The sequence below is a fragment of the Catharus ustulatus genome, chromosome 1 (genome assembly GCF_009819885.2).
Source record: "Catharus ustulatus isolate bCatUst1 chromosome 1, bCatUst1.pri.v2, whole genome shotgun sequence".
Classification (NCBI taxonomy): domain Eukaryota; kingdom Metazoa; phylum Chordata; class Aves; order Passeriformes; family Turdidae; genus Catharus; species Catharus ustulatus.
Window position 1 is genome coordinate 74,126,815 of NC_046221.1, and position 17,516 is coordinate 74,144,330.

Genomic DNA, 17,516 nt, shown 5'->3' on the forward strand with positions numbered 1-17,516 from the left:
TAAATTAACCTGAATTTATTAGCTCTAGAGGCTGAAACAATTTTAAAATGGGAATGCTTCTGTTTAACAGGCTGATATAGCACCACTGATGGCTTCCCTTATTGGTGTGCCTTTCCCCCTGAACTCTGTGGTAAGAAGTACAAATGTTTTTCTATGTTATGAAAATCTGTTCACCATAAGGGAAGAGGTGTTGGGGGCAAAACTTTGTGTGTGAGGAGAAGGATTATAGGTTTGTAAGAGTGTGATAGATGTCAAGACTGCTTGTAGTTTTAATTTTATGCATGTACCTTCAGAGTACAAACTTAAATCTTTGTATGTATTATATCAGACTTTTAATTGGAAAGACAGCTGGTCCTTTTGTAATCTGCAGCTTTATACTCTTGAATTAGGTAAGAGTTTTTTTGCGACTTTGTTTTTAGGGGTGGTAAAAATGTGATAGGGTTTGAATAACACGTTACTTTGATCATGAAAGCTAAACTTGTAAACAAGCCGGTTCTTGCAATTTAGTGTTCAATTGTTTCTTGATTAAACTAGTGTTCTTTCTTCAGATGTTATCTTGTGCCTCTAATTTAGTGAACAGTGAGATGGCTTTTTTTAAATTCCTCTCATGTATTATTACATAGTCCAAAAGTTGCCTCATAAATATCTAATTGACAATTAGCATTTCAATAATGTGCTGTCTCACTGCTATTTTCACATACAAAACACCAATTTACAGAATATTTTTTTAAGTATTTCTTCTGGAGACTCTACCCCGGGGATTGTCCTCCGGTCCTGCACTCATTGCTGGTTATGTGAGGAAAGCTGCCCAGCACAGGGTTGCATGGGAACTGCTCCCTTTCTTACCACAAGTACTGGATTGAGTCAGGCCCAGGCAAGGCTTTGGATGGATATCAAAAATGGCTTCTGATTAGAGGTTGAGTTTATATTATTTTACAGTACATAATTTAGTAATGACTTTTGTTACTTATGTTTTTTGCTTTCCTGTAGAAGCAGAGATATTACAAACAATCCTGTGATGTTGCAAATCTGTGTTAGAAGAGTATTTTCAAAGAAGTTACATGAGTTATTTCAAAAGTAATTTGAAATATTCTTATTGCTTATTTGGCCTGCAATTCAGTTAAGAGAAATTCCTGTTATATAATTTGTTTTTTACTTGTTTTATGTGTTTTTCTTCCTCAGGGAACTCTGCCTCTGGAGTATCTGAACAGTAGTGCTCTTTTCAAAGCAGAGAGCATGTTTACCAATGCTGTCCAGATTCTTGAGCAGTTTAAGGTACTAAACATTATGGTAAAAAGGCCCAACTTATTTGAATAATAGTTGTTGCTATGTGTAAAATAATTGTATGACTTATCCTATACATAGTGTGCTAAACTGGAAGGATTAAAATTGAATGCACATTCGTGTGATTGAATAGCTGTGAGACTTATCTGAAGAAGTTTGAAAGACTTTAATGAGCAGGTTTGGTTGTTTTTTTTGTAAGGAGAATGAACAACTTTTTTCTTGGTTCTTTACAAAAGTGGTGGTGTTTATTAGTGTTAATGTAAACCTGCTTGCAGTATGTAGGTAGAATCTGAATGCTGGTACCAGAGAAGGGAAATAATGCCTTTGCAGTGGGGGCTGGGAGACGAGGCCTTAAATCAGGGTCAGTACACAAACAGATCAGAAAGGTAATAGGCTCCTGTGCATTAAAGAAATTAAATTAGTGGCCTAATTAACTTTTAGCTAATGCTGTTATATCTGTTATTTTGCTTTGCGAGTGTTCATCTCTGGCTTCTCTGTCTTGATGCATTTAATATTGGATATTACATTATCAGAGCACATGAGTGGTCCAAACAGAAAAGGTTCTGTTTCACTAAGCAGTGGAGTGAGAAACTGTCCAAAATCCCAATTTTGGCAAGGCATAGAAATGCTCTGAGGGAAACCATCCTCCACATATAGAAACTGAGACACAAAAGAATTTCCAGACAGGATAACAGTTTGTGTCATGATAGTGAAACAGTGAACTACCATGAGATGACCTGCACGAGATTAGTACCCTCAGCATCTTCTGTCCCTTTGTGAACGCTAGGTTCACAAAGGTGTGGTTACCAGGGTGGCAGTGTCAGCAGCAGAATCACTTTCAAAAATACAGTGCAGAGCTGGCATTTAACAGGGAAAGTGACTGGTGGGGTTGGACATGAAGTTTGAAGTATGCTGATGCCACCTCTGCATTTGGAAGAACTCTGCTTTAAGAGTTAGGGATGACTCAGGTATTTTTCAGTTAAATAGGCATCTTGGACATTTAAAAAACAAGGTAGTTTTACTTCTTTCTTTTCAGCTAACTTTTGTTCTGTTGTTCTATAGTGCTAGGTTATTGTTGTTGGGTTGGTTTTAGCATTGTATTGGAGTGATCCTGTCTGCATTTCCTTTGTGTTCCTCTGCTGAAGCATAAGTAGTACAGTGGCTTAGACATGCCAAGTGGTTTTTTACTTTTCCTGTGGTGGGCTGACCTGACCACAGTTTATGCTCCCTGGAGAATCATTGCCTTGGATGGATAGGATGAAATGTGTGGGTTGCTAAGTCCAGTGATCACTTTTTACGAGTAGTGTGCTGAGCAAGTTCCTGACTGCACATTATGCCAATACTCAGATTTGAGTCAGGAGGCCTCAAAGATGTTTTGGAGGTCCTTGGACAAAGTGGCTCTAACCTTCTATTTTTGTCCATGTGCTGGTTGATTGTTTTCCAGCATTGCTTTGGCAGTGTTTGCTGCAGTGTACTGGTGCCTGTCTGGCGTAGATGGTGCTGGTTTCACTGAGGGAGGTTGTCACTGAAGGCTGGTAGCACTTCTAGCCATATCTTCCTTTTATCCTGCTAACTGTAGAAGTCCTTCTGAGAAAAGTAGTGGCTGGAGCATGGTTTATTTTATCTACTTTAGAGCAGATCTGTGTTCCCAGGAGCTCAGAAGAGTTGTGCATACTGGAGTGTAACACCCAGTGTCATGGCCAACATATTGACAATGTGATTTCATTCCTTTTCCAAAGTCTTAAGAATCTTCTGTGATTTTTTCGGTGGTTTAATTTCTGATACAATTTTTAGTCTTGTTGCAGCCCACATGTAACGATTTAATGCTCTTTTATGCAGGTTAAGATGAGTCAGAAAAAGGAAACGACATTGTCATTTCTGTTCACACCATTCAAGTAAGTGTCTGTAAAAGCCATGTATGTTTTACCTAATTGTTTGTTTTATCACTTATTTTGTTATTTCAGTGAGTTGCAGCAACATATTCAGTGTCTTAAGTCTTTTTTTGATGGTAGTGTTTATCTGCCTATGAAACTTTGCATGAGATCTCTGTGCAATTAACTGCTACTTCTCACCAGAACTTTAAGATCTATATTTATTTTCAAAAATCTACTCTTTACATTTAATTTTCCATTAAGGGTTATTTGTCTAAGATTTTTTTGACAGTATAGCTATATAGATTGCACAGTAATTTTCACTGATCTTTTTTTTGCTATGGTTTTTGCAGCATTTGTTGGGAGATACAAGTACCGTAGGGTCAGAAAGTACGATCTGTTAATTTATGTATATGTAAAAGTTGAATTTAGAGTAGTTTCTTCTATGATTTAAATTCTAGTAAAGAGTAAATAAAATGCATTGCATCCAAAAAAGGACCTTACAATATTTAGCATTTGTGTTGCCTGGTCTTTGTGTTTCCAGGGCTGTGAAAGAAGTGACTTGTGTATCTGGGAGCTCTGTTCTAGTATATGGAACAGTTACTGCACCCCTCACCTTTCTGTCTTAATTAAAGCTACTTTCTCCTTTTCCTTTGTTTTGTAAAGGTTTTTAAAAGCTTTGCCATGCATGCACATGATCAGTTCTGCTTGCAGTTTGTGGAGTGCTCCAGAAATTCCTTGTCACCAAGAGCAGCTGTTTTCCTTTGGGAAATAGAACTGATGTTAATTAGGATCTTTAAATCATAGCAGCAGTAAAAAGTACTTGAGTTGCTTCCTGAGGAGTATGTTTATTGTTGAAGATGATTGCTGTCTGTGTGAACCGACAATTGCTGTGTTATATTGTACCTCTAACTCCTACAAAGGGAAAGGTTCAAGATAGTCTGTGAGACAAAAGTCAGGTTAATCTTGGGCGCATTATGGATCCTTTAGAACAAATTGTGAATAAGAAAGGCAGCTGCATTATCAAAGAATTTACTGATCTGTATGAAATAAAATGCCCATATGGAAAGGATGACCAGTCCTCTTTGATAAATGACTATTAGTTTGATTTCACAGCTCTTGCACTTTTACCTTTCCTTGAGAAATAAGACTGATTCTATAAATAGGATGAGCTTTTCTTAATGCTTTATTTATCTTTAAAGGAACCAAGTATTACTGATTGCTTTATGGATTGCTGTCTTTCCTGTTTTATGATGCATTGGACTGTTTTAAGTGGAAATGCCAGAGACATTTATCACTTTGAAAATGCAACTAAAACTTGGTATAGCCATATTGTTACTTTGGTGTGACCCTCTGCAAAAGCAAGTTTATTTTCTTTAGATATGCCTAGTTTTTTCTGAATTAAAATTTGAATTACTAGTTGTTTCAGGAAAGGTTCTTATTTGAGACCAAAATAATTCCTTGGATGTGTGAGTGTCATGGATGGAGTGATGCACCTTGCTCATCAGAGAGAAGTAATAACTATTTTCCAATGCCTGATAGTAAATGTGACAGTGTTTAGCAAGATTCAGTGGTAAGGTATGCTTGATTATTTACTGTGTAAAGGAAGGGTCAGAAAAAGCTGTCGTGAGGACCCTCCTGTTGAGTTGAGATTCAGAAAAGACCCCCCTACATTCTGACCACCTTTTCAGAGGGAATTTAGATGCAGCTGGGTCCAGACTTTGTCCCAGACTTGGTCAGTGGTTTGTCTCTAATGGATTGTACTTGTGCAAACAGAACTTTGTGTTAGTTAGCTAAGATTCTATGTTTGGCATGCTGTTAATCATATGTCAAGGGTCTGTTGTGGCAAGCAATCTGTCAGCCTTGAGCAACCAGTGCAGGTGGGGGAGGAAGGGAATCCACTAGCCCAGTGAATTACCTTACAGTAGGAATGTTGTGGGGATGAAGACTTTGTTGCTTCAAGATGATGCTGTTTCTTCATTCTAGGAAAGCAGAAAAAGACTCATACCATGGATGTTCACGCACAAATGTAAATACAGTAATTTCAGTATTATAAGCTGCACCATTTTGACTAAAATTTTGGTCTGAACCCAAAGTGTGGCTTATAATCAGGTGTGGCTTATATATGGACAAAGAACGAAAAACTGCTGTTTTAGTTTGGAGGACAGGTGTCTGCTGAGAAAGGCAGGAACTTCTCTTTGAAATGGAGACTGTAAACCTTCTCCCTCCAAATTATTATAATTTGGAAATCAAGGGGCTTTCAGGCAAAGATATGGGAATTAGGAATAACAGTTCTTTACTAGGGAAAGTAAAATAGAAATACAGTATTACAAAGAAACAAACCCCAAACCCTGACAAAGTCAGAGTACAACTTGACACCCCGTCAGGCAGGGTGTTGGTAGCAGTCCCATTAAATGGTGGCTGCATCCTCCTGCAGTGACAGATGTGATTCAGTTGGAGCAGTGCTCCTGTAGAAGGTGCAGTTTCCCTCCAGAGCTCCAGTGGTGATGTGGAGAAATCTGGCTTTCCTCTGGAGTCCAGTGGAGAAAGGGGCTCCCTTAGTGTCCCTAAAACCTCTGTTTTTATTTTGGTAAGAAATGTTGGGCTCTTCCCCCTGGCTGGAGCAACTTCCAATGGGATGAAGTAATTTTATCAGTCCCACAGTGGGACTCAATGGACCATTAGCAGAAAATGACTCGCTGGAGGAAGGATGGGATGTGAAAAGATAAAGAACAATGCCCCGCCTGGTTTCAGTGGATGGCCCATTAGCAAGATATCGCCTGTGGAGATAAGGATCACTGCCCCCACCCTCAACAGATGGTGATAGAATAGATACCTTTTATCACATTCTGTATTGTAACGTGCGGCTTATAGTCAGGTGCGGCTTATGTATGGACAGAGAATGAAAAGTTGCTGGCACCTGGAAGTGCGGCTTATACTCAGTGTGGCTTATAATAATGAAATTACTGTACTTACCCACACTGTGCTGGGGGTAGTTTTGCCAGATTCTGATTAGTTTCTTGTTTTAATCATTCTGCTGCCTTAAATATGTAACTTGAAGCTCAGAAAGTATGCACTCCAACATATAATGCTTTTTTACTTCATAGTTTATTGGACGTTAGTGAAGTGTAATTCATATCTGAAGTGCTTTGGGATCATGAAATTATGTTGAATATTTAAAATATTTTTTGTGACTATTACAGATGTTATTTCAACAACTTGGTGTCCTGAAAATGAACAAAGATATCCTCTAAAAACTGCATTTCTTAAATTATTTAAAGATGTAGTTGGATGAAGTCTGTATAATAGAAATGTAGATGTGAGCTCCAGAAGAAATCTGAGTCTAGAATTTCAGATTGAGACATTCTAGTTTTTGAGGTGCAATTACTAATGACTACGTAGTTTTTAGAGTATGAGAGAGGGGAGGATATATTCACAATGTGTTCTGTAGAAATTACAACTTAAACTTAATCTGAACTTATTTTTTTCAGTCAGAAATAGCATTAAAAGCTTTGTTTTAATATTCCAAGGGAAAAATCCTGTTTTCTAGTTTGATTTTTTCAGGTGTTTTATTACTGACTGAGAAGAAAACTGTTTATGACCTGCAACTGCAATGACTCAAAAACTAATGTGTGAGTTGTATGTAGAATATATTGCACCAAAAGCATTAAGCTAGTACACACACATATATGTTTAAAGTGTTGGCAACAGAGGAAGAATAATGAATTGATATAAAGCTTTTGATTTCCGCAGGGAATCTCTTCCCTAGCAGAAGTGTGGCTGGCACAGTGGACAGGAAATGAAGGAGGCTAGTAGATATGTGCCCTTTCCTACTTGGATCTAAATTGCATCTCTGTCTGAAATCCATCTTATCAGGTATATAATGATGAGAAGGAGGATGCAGTTGATCACTGTGTTGTGTGATAGAAACTTCAGTAGTGTCTACTTGACCAGGCTTGAGGCAGTTAGAGTTTGGATAGCTCTATCTGTTAATAAGGATGTGTCTGGCTGCCAGTAAAGCCATTTTTGCTTTATCAAAGTGCCTTCATCAAGGAACAAATCTAGGTAAAAGTATATCTTGAGGCTACTTGTGAAACTGTTGAGAATACATTTTGGAAACTCAGCCCCAAGTGTTTGATTCTGCCAGGCAAGGTGCAGTATCCCTTGCTGATACTGGATACTTACCTGCAGTTCCAGTTGGATATATGAAAGAAGTTATTATCTGAAATTTGTTTCTTTTCCACTTTCTTTCTGTCCCTACCTTTTTCCCAACTGCACAAGGCATATTTTCAGAAACCATTTGCTTTGCAAAATCAGAGGTTTTTTTCTCAGAATTCTGAGAAGAAAAGCTCAGATCTTTGACCTTCATGTGTAAGAAAATGAGGTTCCAAGATACCAGATGCTTTGAAAGAAGTGAGAGGACAAATTTGAAGATTGCTGACAGAGGAAAACTGATGTCCAGGATAGTGAGCTATCTTAGCTTTCTGACCATTTGATGTACCTTAGGGCAACTGCCAAACTGGCACAGCTCAAAGACCAGTGTGCCAAGGGGCCAGATGCTACTCTTGCAAAATCATTCCCAAAGTTGGCATGTCTGGCCTGTGGAAGTAATCCTACAAGAAGTATTAGAGGGATGGTGTGGTGAGTAAATGGTGCATCAGTGTTGCCCTAAAATCTGTATAACCAATTAGTGCATTTTATTGTCCCAACAGGTACAAGAGATTTAAGATAATAAATTACACAAAAATGCAGGAGTCCTTTTGCATAGTCCTGGTATATGCAGTGCTTTCAGGGATGGCAGTGCTTCCAGCTGTTCAGGTTCTGGTGCCTCTCAGTAGGATGACAGGAGCAGTAGTTTGAGAACCATCATACAGAAAAAAATCCAAGAGATGAACAGCTGAAGTATAATCAGTGCTTGCTTACCACTAACTGTGCTTTTTTATTGAATGTCTTAAGTTTCTATCAATAGTGGTTGGGGGTTTTAGCAGGAAATAGAAACTTGACTTTAAATAAGATACTTGAGCTATCTTCTCATATATGGAAAAATCCCATAGCACCTTATGCTGCATTTTTAAAATTACCTAATTGAATACTACATATTAATCATACCAAGTAATTATTTTTGTGTGCATAATTTATAACTTGCGTATTTATGTAGACAGTCAGTGCATTTTCAATGTCAGTGTACAACTATTAAATAAAAATGTGCTTCTCACCATATGAAAATGTAACTCTTCCTTTGCTCTATCCTCTACTATGAATTGAGATATAACTATATAACTCCCTTACACTTTTGTATAGATTTGGTGCAAGGAAGTATCAATCATGTAGAGACTAAGTCTCTGCACATAACTGTGTATTATGTATTTTGTCAGTGATAGAAAAGAAAATAGTGTAGAGTATCTTTGAAGTTTGCAGAAACCTCAAAAAACTGCTATGTGCACAAATACCTCTCTTTTCTTCCTTTCTCTGATGACTGGAGATACAGTACTACATTGTTCCTTCTGTCTGGTGGCCTTTCAAAACTTAAATAATAGATATTCCCACAAAATTGACATTTGGATCAAAGTGAAGCAAGTAATTTCTTTTCCACGACTGAGTGAGGCAGGGTTCCTTAAGATGTCAGTGTATCTTTTGAAACATACTATTCTTTTGTTTAAATAAATTGTTTATTGAAATAACTGGGAATATGTAAGATATTTGTGGTACATGGGATAATACTTGTAAGAGCAAACATTAAGCATTGAATGCCAAAGTGAAAGGGTGAAAATATTGCAGTAGAGAAGGATAGTCTAATAGTGATCATTCTCCCTGAATGTTTGTTGGAATACTTTGTGTCTTCAGAGGACCTTTTAGTTAGCAAAAGCACTGTTTTATCTGCAAAGAGATTTTAGCCCCTTCATCCTATGGTCAAGAATGAAAGACCAGCAGCTTTTATCAGTTCCAAGGAAACCCTGAAAAGGTAGCCAGCCCTTTCCTTTCTCCACTTTGTCCCCATTGTGTTATCAACTGTGAATCCAGGCATAAGACTGGGACTGCTGGTACAAGCCGGCAGTGTGGGCACCTTTAGCCTGCTGCTGTCAGGAGGCAAACTGGCAGCCCTCCCCCCTCACCCTTGACTTTAAGAACATGTGTATATATATCAAAAAACGGAACTGCAGTGCTGTTGAGACAAAGTGCTCAGATGAAAATAATGGCTTTGTATTATTTTTTACTAAAAGCTGTCTTGATTAAATAACAAAGGTATTATCTCTTCAGTCAGAAATCAATGCCTGTTCTTCAGCAAAAATGTCAGCTTCTCTCACTGAATGGGCCATGTCTGAAGCACACTGCTGCTCAGGGAGGATGCAGTCCTCTTAGGAGGCAGACATATCCTGGTGGTCTTGAGTTTCAGCTGTGCACTCGGGAGCTTTTAGTTTGTGCATGAAAAGCTAACTGGCAGCGGCTTCTGCACAGGAGGACTGCATGTAATTGGATTTACTCTCAAATAGGAAGTAGGTAAGGTCTTTATAAGGAGCTAAAAGCCTGGTGTATAAGATAAAATATCACAAGATTAATGTATATTTCTCTATTTCCTTGTATCATAAATCCTTTTGACCTTTTTGTGAGGCTTTGTGCAGTGAGGGAGGATTTACAGCAGGTGGTGGGAGGGGATGGACAGAGAAGACTCTCTCTGGGGCCTGAGGTAAGGGGCAAAGTACAGGGCTCTTTCTGGATCTCAGTAAGAAAGACCCAATAACAAATAGCTTAATAAAATGGCTGTTTTAATAATATAAAAGGAATGGAAGAATACAGTTAGCAAGTAAATCATACGTCCCTTCGAATGCTGGGTATCCCATGTTTGTGGAACAGTGGATGAGTTTTCTCATGGTGCCACGCAGGTGCTGGCTGTGGAGACATTCACTTGTTTGGTCATTCAAGCTGCTATATGATTTTCTATCAAGAAATCAACTCTGGTGATAATTTCTGCTGTCAGACAGAAAGAAGGTTTGCTTGAGAACTCCTTGCAGCTCTTAGTACGCGAGGACAGGCAGGCAGTGTAATCCCTTCTAAGGAGTGGCTATTGCCTGCAGGCTCCTCTGTTCCCACCAGCTGACTGGGTCTGTCCCATGGCCGAGGTATTTGGGCACCACAGGCCTGGGCCTACTTAGGGTATGTGGATCATTGACTCCTTGATGTACGATGGTCTCCTGGTCAGGATCAGTAGGGGTGGTCTCCCAGATGTGTTTCGGTGGCCACAGGGCCCTCCTAGTAAGTACTTGCCCAGCACAGCAGAAGCTGCCTGTTCTGGATGCAGCTGCTTGAAAAGTGGTCACTAGGGTTTAGGATGGGATGTAGGATTGTGGAGCAGAAGAGGAGCTGTGGTATGACACTACATAGCCACAACACTGGAGATGCCTAGATCGAGCTCATTGTCATAAATCATACATAAGTCATTGACATAAATCATCGTGTATCTTGCAGAGGTGAGGACTCGCAGCATTGGCAGGGTGTTATGTAGAGTCAGCACGTATTCCTCCCCTGTAGTACTAAAATAGCAGAGATTTTTAAAATGGTGCTGTTATTTTCCTTCAAGGATCTTCCACCTTCCCTGAAAAGCAGTTGCCCTTTCCAAGGATATGACGTTATGTCCTACTACGGCTTTCTGGACGAACCCCCTGCCCCTAGAAGGTTGCTGCTTCCAGCTTCTCAGTTCTACTTTAAAGGGGCCAGAGGGACAGTTTCAGAGTGTGGCGTCCTCCCTTCTGGCCTCTGGTTCTCTGAAGCTCTTGCCATAGTAGTTTATATGCAAAATATGCTGTGTGCACCCAGTTACCTTAACTGCTTCTCTGTTGAGTGAATGGGCAGCTGTCGGTTTAGTTGTCAGCTCCTTTTTCTCTCCTCTTTGTTATCTACATGATTTACATAAATATCCTAAGGCACTATGCTGTTGAATATGCTACATCAGGGATTCTGATTTGTGAATATTAACAGCTATTTTAATTCCTGAGACTTGACAGTCCAGGGTTAGAGCATTAGCAGTCAGACCATTTCCTGCGGGTTCGCTGATGTCCCGCTGTTCTTCTCTGCATGTTTGTGAATCTGATGAATACAAAAGTATAGATGTACTGACGGGCTTCTACAATGTGTCAGGAAATATAGTTTTTGCTACCTTTGGCAAAGTGGAAGTGTGTGTGTCCTCCTTTCATTTCATTATGCTTTAAAGAACAAAAACCTCAGAACTTACAAACAGGAACCTCTTATTGACTTTCTTAATCCTTTTCTTTCTTTTGGAATGCAAGCAGTGCTTTTTAAGACTTCTTAAAAGAGAAAGGATAACAAGTTGCAAAGATAATTTACTACAACCCTACAACTAGACTATCTGACTAAAAATTTGACACAGTGGTCAATAAATCCAGAAATATTAAAACCTACTTGAAATTTAGACCCCCCAAAACTGAAACTCCTGGCAGTGGAACAGCAGGAGCAAAGAGATTAGGTTAAGTTGGGAAAGGGAACATTGTGGGTGTTCTGGGCTTTATGAAGCTGTAATAAGCCCTTTAGTGTAGGTTTATTTGGATCACCTTTTCTTTGAAAAAGCATAACTTTAGTGTACTGAAACTGTGGCTATAAGTTTTTAATCTGTAATCACAACATGCATCTTCTAATTATGAAATTGAAGTTTTTTCTTTTAGCTGCTTACCTGAAAATATTTCAGTAAACAAGTAAAATTAAGGCCATTGAAACAGATTAAGGATCACTGAATTACCTACCAAATTGTTTCATCTTTGAAGCTTCACTCTTTGATCAAAACTAAAATGCATGCAAAGGATTGTCTCTTTATCTTATAGCATGTGCTTTCAGACTGTCTTTGGCAGATACTGTAAAACAGTTCTTTCTGCTGAAAAGGCCCATCTAAAGAAGTGGAATTGAATGCATTTTGAAAAAGGGAAAAAATTGGCTTCTAGCCATTAAAATTCATGTAAATAGGTAATTTGTTGAGGTCCATAGAACTGTAACAGCTTTCTTTTTCCTGATCATTGCCCCAGGTAGCATCATGTACTCTGTATTGCATAGCAAGTTCAACAAAAAGGAAATACCATGGTTCTGAACTTTGATTTTTGAAATACTGATTTGGTCAATTTTTTCACATTTTGTTGAATGAACTTAAGTCTTTGCATCACTTGCCATTCATTGTCTTTGTGATTGTTCTCTGCTGTTGATGAAGTAGGAAGGTTTTCTCTTATGCATTTTGTTCTGCTCCTACAAGACCTTGCGCAGTACTTTGAAAAGTAAACAGGAAACAAGAAACAGGAGAATGACAAAGTTCATTTAACAATTCTAGGTTGATTTGTGATTGCACTGTCATCAATATTAAGTTTCTGCACTCATGAGTTGCTAGCTGGAGTGAACTTGTAGAACAGAAACAAGTGTGCAGTCATGTTTCTGCCACATTTATAGTGTTGAATGTAGAAAGATCTATGTCTCTGCTCTCCCACTACCCACCTGATGCTTTCTCAGGTGCCATCCTGTTGTGCACTGGGAATGTTTCAAAGCAGCTCCCATGGGATATTGCATTTTTGAAGCCTGTTGCAGCACTTGCTTTCGAACAGCAGCCCTGTAAAAACATCAGCTGCATTTTTTTCAAGATGACATTTTGCCGGCAGTGGATCAAATTATTGTTTTGTGGATCAAAGCAGTAATAGTGGGTCTTGTATGTACTATTTCAGCTGCTTGCAGAACTGCTGGAGTGGAAACCATCTCTTCCCTGTAGAACGGCCCTGCACAGAGGGGAGTGTGACAACAGAGTTTGAACATACTCAACTGATTCTGTTGCTGGCCATTTTTCCCGCGGGAGAAAGGCAGAGAGGCCCTGGCATCTGCCCCTAGCAGTGTCTGGATGGCAGAGGCCTCAGATCCTCTGCAAGGTTGGATGGTACCCATAGAGATGGGCAACTTCATCCTGGGTGATTTATTTCAGGTTGCGAATTACTCAGGTACCAGGGATCTTCTTTCTGGAGAAGAGGACAAGAACCTGTAATTACTTAGCATTTTAGCAGAAGAGGTTGCTGGAGTTGTTTGGATGGTGTCAGTCTCATGGCTCTTTTGCTGCTAATAATTCTGGGGTTAGAAGTTTCATAGCAAAGCATGTGAGAGGTTCTGTTTATATGGTGTTCAAAAGAAGGTCACCTATAAAAAGTCCTATCATGCTCTTTTCAAATGGCCTTGCTCCATCATGGAGTTGTCATAGGGATGTGTCTCCATATCCTTTAGCATTTTAGTTTTGCATCAACAGAAGGAGCTGGTGCTTTTCTCCCCATCTCCCAAACAGACAATATGAAAAAGTTGGAAGACTGCTCAACAGCTGCTTTTGATTTGCTGCTGGATAAGGGTCATAGAAGTGTGATCACTCTCTCTTGCAAATCTTGCCACTCTGAGTTGTAGGATGTACAGTGTTTTCTTCTGATGGGGAGAGTGAAAAGGCAGTGATAGAAGGGTATAGATATGCATGAGCTGACATAGGTGCATGGTATGAGTATGTATAGTGAAGCAGCTGAAATGAATTTGTTTTCATCTGATAATGTGCTATGCAAAGGTCTCAGTCTTTCCCTTTGTACATTTCATCCACAGGTCTGTGGTGCTTCCTTGACTTTCATTATTAAGTCTGCAGTATTTTAAGTGTTCTACTAATACAGACACAAAGGGGTTCCTTTCAATAGTAGAATTCTGGAAAATTTACTGTGCAATAAAATTACCATAAATCTTTACCCAAATAACCAGCTTAATAAAATTAGCAAACTAGCAGTGGTGGATGCAGCTGTATTTGCAAGGCTTCTCCTTCTCTCCTTAGTTTTTTTTTTTTATTTCATGGCTTGTCAGCAGCATGCTACCTATGCCATTGGGGATGGTAATTTCTGTGGGGGATCTGATGATAAACAAGACTCTCTGGCCAAGCAGAGATCCTTTTGACATTGCTATGGTGAATGTACTTCATTACAGTCTTGTTGTGAATCGCTGTCAAATAGCTTAGTTTATATGAAGCATGAATGATGTGCTAGAAAGATTAATTTTGTCAGGTATACCTATGACAAGGGTAGCTAACATCTCAGAAGGGAGAGTTTACAAGCCCTTGCATGATTAGCCCAATCATCTTGTTTCATAATTAATTACGTTTATTCATGGATGAAGCTATGATTTCTGTCTGGAACCAAGAAGTTAATATCTGATAGCTATAATGAAAAATAAAATTACTCTTCCAGAACCACCATCATTTTCTGTGAAGAATGTAATCTTAAGTCTTTAGAATCCTGATGCTATTGTGAATGCATGTGTGTTTATAATCTCTGTGATCATGGAGTTCTTGTCTTTTTCTTTAGAGTTAAACCTCTGAGTATGATCCTTTTCAGTGCATGTGTTTTGCAATACTTTTAAGAAAAGGAAGACAGAGTTGAGTCCGCTGGTTGAATTCTCTTTGTGTGAGCCTCTTAATAGGACAGGTATTTTTGTATTATGGAAAAAGACCTCAGATTTTGGTAGTCAAGGCTATTCATCTTGAATTTGTTAGAATTGGAATTTGATGGTGTATAGATGGCAAGAGCATATGCCCATGTACCCTAGTTTTCCTTCTGGAGTTGAGAATCTTTCTAATAATGATCAGTATATTTACTTAATTGCTATTAATATTAATTGCATGGGTGTGTGTATTAAGTGACCTCGAGAATACATTGACATTTGCTAGTGCTTCTGGGATGCTGTATAATAAACACAGAATAAACTGATCAGAGTTTTTCCATTTCCTAACACTGTCTTGTACTGGAGAGCTTTAAAATAGTTTAAGTTAAAATCAAGTGGTGCTATGAACAGTTCAAGCTTTAACTTCTCAGATTTTAAAATTTTCCATGTGGTTTTGGTTTTTGTTAAGTCTTGTAGATTGTATAGAACCACCATTTCTCAAGTCCATGGGGATTTTTTTATAGGCGACTTTCCACTCTTTCCACTTCTGTTCATGGCTTATCTTTGTGTCTTTGTTTTCTGCTACATCTAGATTTCTTTTGAATCTCTCATCTACTTTGTCAGCTTCAGGAAGTGAATTAGTGTCCTCAATGGATGATAAACTACTTATGGTGACCTATGCCCATTCTTTAATTGAGGGATTATCAGTATATTGGTAATCTTTTTAGACTGGTATAAAATACAAAAATTCTTTTATCACTTCTTTGCTTTTTTGTTTAGTACAGAGATAAAAAATATCTTAAGATAATGAACATTCCTTGTATTTTCATAGTTACATATGAATAGTCCTTAGTTTCTGGTGAAATTTATGAATTTTACAAAAACAATTGTTAGACAATTGTAAATTCAACCTCTTGAATTATATATATAGAAGTAAGATGTGTGTGTTATGATGTTAGCTATTGAAAATTAACAATGCACCTGCCAATGATAAGCCAATTTGGCAATAATTATTGCTTTTAGTGTTTGACTTGCTCAAAATTTTATTGTTTGAAAACCCCATTTATTGTTACACCATCCATGTACAGACATCCTATGTGCTGTCCTCTGAGAAGAAATAGGTGAAGACTATTGTTCATTAATAATATAATGGTTCCGTGAGAATAAAAAGATAATAAGTGGGTTATAGCTAAATTACTAAAGATGAAGTAAAATATAATTCTGGCTTGGAAGAAATTTGCATTGAATATGACAAGGATAGAATTCATGGAAAACAATATGTGTAAAACAATAAAAATGAGACAGGGAACATAGGAACATCTTGAATGTGTTTAAGTCCTAAATAAACCTTCTGAATATTTATTTCCAATTTTTTAAAATTCCTTACCCAAAGCTTATCTTTTTTTTTTTTTTTCACTCTCCTATTATTCTCCATAAATGGTGAAACTCCCACCTTGAGTGGGTGTTTTGCTCCCTTTCCCCTACCAAACAACTTAGCAAAATTTGAGGACAACAGATCTCCTTGAAGCAGTGCTTGTGTCTGGTTTGTCTCCTTTAAGAATTGTTTCTGATTCTCCTCAGCCTATGGAGGTATAAGGTTGGCTGCCATAGGGGCACGTCATGAAGGTGCAGAAACTACCAACATTCACTTCACTGTGTTCAAGTCTGGTTTCTAAAATCTTCTGTTTTCCCCTCAGAGTGATCAAACTCTTACTATGACCTTGTGATCGTCTTTTTCTTCCTTTTTTCCTTTTCTATGGGACTTCTTTCTTCCTACTTGTTTATAGGCACTATCCTTCTTCAATTCTTTTCTAGATTGAAAAGGGATAAACATTTTCTTGATACAGTTACTCTTCCCAAAAGGAAGATTAATTGCTATTCCAATTATTCAGTGTTTTGGAAGATTCCTGCATGATGCTGCTGTGCTCTGAACTTAATGAAATAGCATCAAAATATACCAGGATGTTACTAATAATAAAAATTCAGATTGTTCAGCCTCAGAGTATGTGTAATATATTCCATGACTCAAAGGGTGGTGTGTATGAATTGCTGGAGTATCAACTACTGTATCAGGCTATTGATTGGGCTGTAGGCAAAAGTCCATTCATGGATGTTTGGGAGCTGCAGGAATGAGCATTTCCATACTGCAGCTGCATAAAATCAAGACCTGCCCCCATGGTTCAGCTGAGTGACCACACAGGCAACTGCTGCTGATTTAAGTGGTGGGCTGTGACTGATTTGGCACTGCCTGAAACATGAGGTTGGTGGTCATGTATGAGGCATGTGAAGGAGCAGGTGGGAGGGAGGTAGGCAGGCAACTGGGCCACCTTGAGCTGTGGATGCTGGGAGCTGCTGCTGTGCCACTGCCATATTGTGGAAGGTGTGAAGGAAACCTGGCTGTCAGCTGCTGATTTGTGGTGCCTAGAGTGACAGGGACTGTGCTGAGGCTTATAACTTATCCAGGGTAAAGCTTATAACTTGCCCACAATCTGGGATTCTCAGGCCTACTGCTGTCCCTAAACATGGAAAGAAAATGGTACAGGAGGAACAGCTCTTTCTCCCTTCATTTGGTGGAGTTTGGTTGACTGGCTTGTTTGTCCTTATTACTACTTTCTGTAATAGAAGAATGGTAGCAATTGTTTAGGGTGATGATCAAATTTGTTAAAATCGAAGAGATTTTGATCACTGACCTCAGTGTAGCCAGGTAAATGTTATCCCCTGCTCTGAGGACTCAGCTAGTAGCTTCTTGAGTAACAGCAGACATGGTCATACTTTTCACAGAGAGCATTGTTAGGCATCATCTACTGTTAATGTGGAACGTGAGCAAATCATTCAATGCTCCCTTATAAACTACTTACAGCCATATTCAAATCAATTAAATTGCTTAATTTTTGTATGTGACATGCTTCTTGTCCAGAGCAATGGTCA

General features: G+C 38.6%; 1 protein-coding gene across 1 annotated transcript in view; it reads left to right on the forward strand.

Moving 5' to 3' along the window:
- The window catches only part of PIGN (phosphatidylinositol glycan anchor biosynthesis class N), a 102,025-nt gene that overhangs the window by 42,892 nt on the left and 41,617 nt on the right, over positions 1–17,516 (forward strand). Inside the window, exons 10-12 of the mRNA XM_033065539.1 lie at positions 71–130; positions 1,183–1,275; positions 3,124–3,179. Of these exons, the coding sequence (XP_032921430.1) occupies positions 71–130; positions 1,183–1,275; positions 3,124–3,179 (209 nt within the window). The remainder of the gene's footprint in view (positions 1–70; positions 131–1,182; positions 1,276–3,123; positions 3,180–17,516) is intronic.